Source organism: Orbicella faveolata, unplaced genomic scaffold (assembly GCF_042242905.1).
Source record: "Orbicella faveolata isolate gen_17 unplaced genomic scaffold, um_ofav_v1 contig_27, whole genome shotgun sequence".
In the NCBI taxonomy this organism is placed as follows: domain Eukaryota; kingdom Metazoa; phylum Cnidaria; class Anthozoa; order Scleractinia; family Merulinidae; genus Orbicella; species Orbicella faveolata.
Window position 1 is genome coordinate 2,735,001 of NW_028301555.1, and position 7,725 is coordinate 2,742,725.

Sequence of the window (7,725 nt, forward strand, 5' to 3'; positions counted from 1 at the left end):
GGCAGGGAATAAGGCAGGGAATACGAACCAGGGCGTTTATATGTAGTTTTATGCTCTGAGCTAACGGAAAAGGTGGGTATTTCAGGGTCGAAAACAAGACTTCAATTTCGCGCTGTGAATGAATAATATCTGCTCGCGCTAGTTATACGAGTAAGATTTTGCGTTTGTTCTGTAAAGAAAAGTTATGCAATAAAACTCTCTACTCTGGTATCGAGTTAATTTGTGAGTTTCTCAGACAATGGTTAATCATAACCAAAACCTGTTTCGATGGTTTCTTATTGTTTCTGCTTGTTTGGTGAGTTTGCAAAAGTTTTTGATAGGAAAGTCTGACCCGTACAATCACAGGCGGCCCAGACGTTGAATATGATTAATACATGACATTATGCTGTTGGCGGTTGTGTTACAATTTTAGCCGTTCATAAGGCAATGTATGAGAATGCTTCGAAAATTACTCTAAATGCTACGTGTAGGAAATAATTTGAATAACATGGCTTACCTTGTGTTTGCATTGCGTTACTTTGATGTCTCTGGGTTCCTGGAGGTGGTTTAGAGCCATTTAGGCGAGTTTTACTTTCTGGCCGTTTGCTTCCCCTAAAGAGAAACGAAAGGTGGGCGACATACTGGCCCGACGGCCCGCACTCAAAGCTCCGTAAATTCCACAAAAATGGTCTAATCTCGTCAAAATTGCCTCATGGCAGCTGTCGATAACTCTTCTTCCCATTCGCTTTCTCCCAAGGTTCCAAAGTTTATCTTAACCGCCCGAGAATCCTGGTTTTCAAGCTCTTGCTTTCCATTTCTGCTCCGTCTCGATCCGTAACGGATTATCTTGGGCACAGAATTTGAATTTTTAGCTTAACGACCTCGCCATCGTGACAAAGTCGCCTCCAACCATCGAGAGGCACAGGGCATTGGTCAGTTACTCGTTACCATCTCTTGCTGCAGTTAACAGTGCTTTTAGGCGCTAAATTCAGCTGAACATTGTTTGCTCCTTGTATTTTTGCAGTTAACAGTGCTTTTAGGCGCTAATTTCAGTTAACACCGCGGCACGGTGCAATTTGCATGATCAAAAAATGCCCCGTGCCTCTCGACGGTTGGAGGCGACTTTGTCACGATGGCGAGGTCGTTAAGCTAAAAATTCAAATTCTGTGCCCAAGATAATCCGTTACGGATCGAGACGGAGCAGAAATGGAAAGCAAGAGCTTGAAAACCAGCAATTCTCGGGCGGTTAAGATAAATTTTGGAACCTTGGGAGAAAGTGAATGGGAAGAAGAGTTATCGACGGCTGCCATGAGGCAATTTTGACGAGATTAGACCATTTTTGTGGAATTTACGGAGCTTTGAGTGCTGGCCGTCGGGCCAGTGAGTCGCCCGCCTTTCGTTTCTCTTTAGGGGAAGCAAACGGCCTGAAAGTAAAACTTGCCTAAATGGCTCTAAACCACCTCTAGGAACCCAGAGACATCAAAATAACGCAATGCAAACACAAGGTAAGCCATTTTATTCAAATTATTTCCTACACGTAGCATTTAGAGTAATTTTCGAAGCATTCTCATACATTGTCTTATAAACGGCTAAAATTGTAACGCAATCGCCAACAGCATAATGTCACGTATTAATCGTATTCAACGTCTGGGCCGCCTTTGGTACAATTAGCTCATTTGCATAGTGCAGCTCGTGCACTTTCAAGTCCGAGTCGGTGTTTTCAATTGTCAACAAATCTTGACAAAGATTTCTTTCGTTATCTTTTGTTCTAAGATGCTGCAACAAACGGAACGCAAAAAAGGCTGCTACCATCATGTGTGTTTCTTCAACATAAGCATAGTGAAGTTTTACACTGCGAAAATGAAAATAGACAAGGAGTTTTGATAACTCGATCAACAAAATCGAAATCGTTATTCGAAGTTGATTAAAGAAAGCGTCATCGTAACTTTGCTGATTATTTCTGCTTTATTCACATATTTTCAGCTTAGCTTTTAATATGTTCTCAAACATTTATCAATCTTAAACATATTTAAAAACTATAGAGTTATTGTTTGAGTTCGATGTACGCTTTCACACGAAAGTGCGGTGGAAGTACAAGTTGTCATGTTTACTGACTGTACAAAACACGCATCGGCGGGCGCTCTAATTCATCGACAACAGAGAATTTACTGGATTTTTACACGGATAAAACTGAGCAGTATCTACGGACGTAAAGTTACTAGGCCTTGATGAAACATCAAGCGTTGCTTACAATTCAGGCGAAACTCAAACTGACCAAACTAGCCATTATTTTGTTTTACTTTTCAGTCGCGATAGACTGGCAAATTCCTCGCAAGCGTGTGGCAAGAGGAGCCAGGAAACTATGAAGTCCTGAAGCTCTGCTATATCTAAATATATCCAGCTAGTTTTTTGCTGTGCAATGGAAAAGCTGTTAATCTTCAACATATGTGAAATTTAAAGTGGAGTAACGTACAGCTCATGTAAAAGAAGCATCCCTCGGAACACAACTTGGTCAGCGATATATATAAGCTTAAAGCGGAACATACCTAAATTCGACACTGTCTTACTTCACTCAAACTGGAGCAGCTTACGACGAAAATACTTGAGAAAAATTCCAACAGACGCAAACGCGTTGAGTTGTGAGCCAAAAACATGAAAATTTTCGGGAATTTCGGACGCCATTTCCCCCGCGCGACATCCGCAAAAATCCTCGCAGCATGTACGCGCGTGTGCCGCAGGCGATGGCGCAATTTGTTCTAAAAATAGAATTATTGTCCCATATCATGGGGACAACCCCAATACTAGAAATGGCGCGCGCTTACGGTCTCCGTCCCCGATTATGGCTCCTGGTTAGGATGGGATTTTCCCGCTGAAAAGCCCAGACGCTTATAAGGGCAAAAGGTGTTTCTAAACGTAATTTCTTCTGTTTTAACCGCTGTAAAAGCGTAAGGACGTCTTTATTAGGTTATCCTTGTGTTATGTCGGCGATAGAGAGCCTACTAGCCTGAGTTCGGAGAAGAAAAGGTGATAAATTCACTGAAATTCTGTTGCCTCAGTATTGGATAATTAATTAACGCTGGATATTAGATCTAAAGCGGTGACTATTGACGACTATTCGTCACTATTCGCCACTTTTCGCTACTGTTCGCCACTATTCGCACTATTCGAGACTATTCGTACTATTCGGGACTATTCGCGACTATTCGCTATTCGCTATTCGGGTTTTCCAGACACCCTCCGGCCAGTCGCTTTGCTGGTTCTTGCGGCTAGCTAATGGCCGCGGCGGTATGCAGTCGCGGATCCATACTGGTTTCCACCGTGTTACGGAAATCGATCAGATTTTTCAGAGTGACAAAGAAACCCAGGAATTAAAATCCAAAACAACTCACGCTGAAGCACCCTCCCAGACCTTGCATGCACCTTTGGCGCTCATTGTTTTAGAAATCAATAACTGTTTATCGTAAATCGGCGCCGCTGATTTCCGTTTCGTAAACGGTCGATGCCATTTTTAACGGTCGATGCCATCATTGGACATTGGTAACCAAGCCTTTCAGACAGGACGATGCCATATCTGCTTTAGTATAGGCCTGGACAAGGTAGAAACTGATTTTAATTTGTTGATTGAGTGAAACGCACCCGTCAAATGCTTGATTGTTCATATTCACACTGATTTGCTTGCAGATAGCTTTTATTTGATGGGTGGAGCAACTCTGTCAGTCACGTTTTATAATTAAATTTTGCGGGGATTTGGTAGATCAATCAGGTAGTGTAGCGGTAGAGGAGGGATATTAATAGACAGAAGTTTCGGGTTCGATACTGGTTGGGTATTTACAAATTTTCTTTTTTTTTTTAATTTCGTAGAGAAAAATTCGTTGATAGTTAAAAAACTTTCTAAGTGTCGCGAAATTGGCATCGACCGTTTACGAAACGGAAAACTGCATCGGCGCCTGGTATCCCAGCCTCAGGCCAGCCTCTATTACGTATGCACAAGCACGGAGCACAAATATTAAAAATACGAAGAGCGCGCGGTAGATGGGCTCTTATCTCATATGTCCTCACGGTCTGCGCGCTCGCACTCGCGCTCTCCCCCGCGCGCTAAATTAACTCCCAGTCTTCTTCGCGCAGAATTCTCTCGTTGTTCGCTGCTTCTTCCTTTACCTTTATTCTCGTCACAGCATAACAATAATTCCTCAGCTATTGATTCAACAGATCAAACACCGGTTGCGAGGCATAGGGGCAGTCTCTCTCCTAATTATACTAACATACTCTCTGGCAAGAACCTAATTTTTGAGTATGTTTATATTTTGTATCCAGATTTGTGAAGAGAAGTCACATAATCGAGGACTTCCGGTGTTACTCTCTCGCGGCGGAAGTAAGGCGCTTTTTCCACAATTGCTGAAATCTGTGAAAAAGCTCACCACATTTATTTCCAAACTCAAACTAAGAACTTCCCTTACTGATTTTATCGCGCCATACTGAATTTATCAGGAAAGTAAAAAAAAAAGTTGAGAATGGGTTTAAACCTCAACCACGATTGCGCTTCTGCCCAAAGGTGTTATGTTTCCTTAAAAGGATTACTATAAATAGAGGAGTAAAAAATTGTCAACTTTGACAGCTGGACACGAAGACAAAAGCGAATACGTTGGGCTTGTCAAGCAACAGCTCGCATGCATTATTTCCTCTTCGGACACAGCACTCTATTTCGAGTTTTCTCAAGAACCAAACATTTAACCGATCAATTAACATCGTGTATCGATCCTAGTGCACAGGAAATTTGCGCATTTACACAACGAAAGTGTTTGTCTATCCAGGCGCAAGTTTGTGAAGGATAAGGCTTAATAAGTTGCGTAATCCAAAAAGTTCTTCGTGACATTTTCCGATTTAACTCAGCTAAACGGTCCGAATTAAGAAGATATTATTATTCGTGTAGATTCTGGCTTATTAACAGTGTTTGCCAACTTGCTTTTGTTGTCGTAAGTGTGAAAAATAAAAGCTCCTCAACTAATTATAGTTCTGAGTTCTGATTTGTCGAAAGCTTAAAATCCAGGTCAAACAAAGCTTGATACTTTTAAAAACAATGCCGTCGTTTTGACACTGGACTGGACGAAGTCCCGCCTTCTTAATAGCGACAAATGGCCTTGTGACCAAAGAATTTCCGATTCTGTCGATTAGCGGACGCACGAGCCAATCAAAAGGCGACATTTTGATTTGTAACAAACCGCTGTGGCATTTATCACACATTTCGTTCAGTCGAACTCACTTGAAATAGTAAAGGAACAATGCATAACACGTAACTGCAGTGTGTTGAGATTTGGTGTTCGCTAACGGAACGATATGGAAGCGTTTGAGAACGTCACGCCAGTGAAGGCTGAACCGCCAAGTTTAGCGTTTTCCACCGATCAAGTTGCTTGCGTTTGTGATGCGCTCAGGCAATCAGGAGATCTTGAAAGGTTGGCTCGATTTCTCTGGTCACTCCCCCCGAATGAACTTCTAAGCGGAACAGAGAGTGTGCTAAAAGCTCGAGCTTTCGTCGCGTTTCACCGTGGACGGTTTCGCGAAGTGTACACGATCCTCGAGAGCCATGAATTTGATCCGTCTTCGCACGAAATGCTTCAGAATATGTGGTACAAAGCACACTATTGCGAAGCCGAAAAGCTCAGAGGAAGAGAATTAGGCGCCGTGGATAAATACAGGATTAGACGGAAGTACCCGCTTCCACGCACTATTTGGGACGGCGAAGAAACCGTGTACTGTTTCAAGGAAAAATCAAGGCAATTGCTGAAGCAATGCTACGAGCAAAATCGATACCCTACTCCGCAAGAGAAACGGCTCATCGCTAAACAGACGGGACTGACCTTGAAGCAAGTCAGCAACTGGTTTAAAAACAGAAGACAGCGCGATAGGATTCCCTCCAACAAAAGGTGCGATCTCACACTCGAATTAGCCATAAGCACACAAGGAAATGTATTATTATTTTTTGTTTACCTACGTATCTATGTTTGATAGATTTCAAGAGAGCCGTCTTTGTTCATTTCGTGTCCGTGATCTGGATGATTACAATGTAGTTGATTACGACATGCGTTTAGTTATATATACATTTCAGAAAATGAAATTTTGACGGCAAGTCTCTAATCAGCTGAGATTTCCTTAAGATAACTCAGTAACTTATACCGTTGGTTAGAGTTTCTTAATAGGTTTCTCGATTCTTCAGGATATCTGCAAAGTATCGAGACTATCAACGTTGATAACCCGTCAGAAAATTTACACGTTAAAAGTGATCTCGAAAACTCAGTTCTCTTGCGACTATCGAAGTCAAACAGATGTTTTGAAATGACCTTTGTTAATGCAGAGTGACTGTGTATTTACCTTTTTAATATTTCAATATTCGTTCTCATGTTTCACAAATGTAAACCAACATGTAACACGTCCCATGGTGTTTTTTTTATAGCGACGACTCACTGCGGAAAAGCGTGGATTCGATGGGATCAGAATCTCCAAATGGCGAAGTCCACGAAACCATTTTGGGCGGAAACGGAGAATCCGAAGATGACGATATTCCACCACCGCTTACGAAAACTGAGCAAGAGTTACTGAATAACTGTTTATACCCTTCCGCGAACCTGAACGCCAACGAGACAGTACAGCTTGTATGCGTCGAAATGCCAACCAGCGGGGAGCTAAACGAAGAGGTCATTGTCGTAAAAAAAGAGCAATTTTGATCGTGAAGAAATCCAAGGTGATTTATGTCACTCTGAGCCAGGGCGAAGAACAAGCTTTTAAAATGAGTGTTGATGATTTTGAGGTGGAAGAACCCGACAAAAAGTTTGGTAAATATTTTATTGTGATGATAGTCAAGAAATGTGAATGAAAAGTTTCGACCGTAGTTGTGTTTAGATAAGAAAGCGAAGCTCGATGCCAAAACAAATTTCCACCAAGATGGGGTTTCGTTTAATTCGCTATGCCAAGGTGTTCGTGTTATTGTTTCGGAAATACCTACGAATGCGTGGTGTTTTATAACCTCGAATGAGAGTAGATAAAATTTTGTAATGATCGGGTTTATTTTAAATATAGCCCGGTGAACGTGTAAGCAGGTTCCACGTAGATAGCCAGTAGAGATTTAGCGCGTACCTAGGGACAGACCGAATTTTAGAAATTAATCCTAACAACAAAAGTTTTGTCTATGATGAATGGTGCCGAGGACAGAAATGCATCATCATAGGAAGAACAAATTTCGACAGTCTGAAGTGGAATTGTCATATCTGTTTATCTAGCACTGAACATTGTATAGAATTTCCAACATCCTTACATTTTTAAGGGATAAAGATCTCTTGCGGGCTTGACACTTAATATTTTGAAACGTGATCTGAGTCACCGGTTTCCGTAATTATTAAAAGCTCTCCTGCACACCAGACTATATTTTCAGTCTGTACGATCGATAACAAATGATATTTTTGTACATTAGTGACGAAAGAGATGTACACAGTTAAATGTTAATTGCTCGGAGTTTGAAGCTTCAGAAGTAATAAATCTCCTTTTTCCTATGTTATTACTATACCTGTTGTACATTTGTCCTTGTTATGAAACCCGTCCTAATCTGGTCAAAATATTGTGAACCTGCCCAAATGCGAAATAGACGGTCAGTGTAAATTTCAGACTGCAGACTGTAGACTTTTTGACTGAATTGTGTTACCATTTGCATCATTGAGAGTTAACCGTAAACAGGTTAACGGGAGCGCTATTCAAGCT

The 7,725-nt window shown here is 41.5% G+C and overlaps 1 protein-coding gene and 1 long non-coding RNA gene across 2 annotated transcripts; both read left to right on the forward strand.

Annotated features, from left to right (window-relative positions):
- Positions 1 to 962: 962 nt before the first annotated feature.
- On the forward strand, positions 963 to 2,829 carry LOC149107145 (uncharacterized). The gene is made up of 2 exons (XR_016209551.1): positions 963 to 1,484; positions 1,753 to 2,829. It is a non-coding gene; the product is annotated as an uncharacterized LOC149107145 (long non-coding RNA).
- Positions 2,830 to 5,212: 2,383 nt separating this feature from the next.
- LOC110044496 (homeobox protein SIX6-like) lies at positions 5,213 to 7,531 on the forward strand. The gene is made up of 2 exons (XM_020750052.2): positions 5,213 to 5,900; positions 6,428 to 7,531. Exons 1-2 carry the CDS (start codon positions 5,314 to 5,316, stop codon positions 6,696 to 6,698), a joined length of 858 nt encoding a protein of 285 aa, XP_020605711.2. The 5' UTR covers positions 5,213 to 5,313; the 3' UTR covers positions 6,699 to 7,531.
- Positions 7,532 to 7,725: the final 194 nt, after the last annotated feature.

What these genes read in the sequence shown, in the direction of transcription:
- LOC110044496 (XM_020750052.2), top strand. Translation starts at nt 5,314, where the DNA reads ATGGAAGCGTTTGAGAACGTCACGCCAGTGAAGGCTGAACCGCCAAGT. An exon ending in AGGATTCCCTCCAACAAAAG is followed by an intron (nt 5,901 to 6,427) that starts GTGCGATCTCAC and finishes TTTTTTTTATAG; the next exon opens with CGACGACTCACTGCGGAAAA.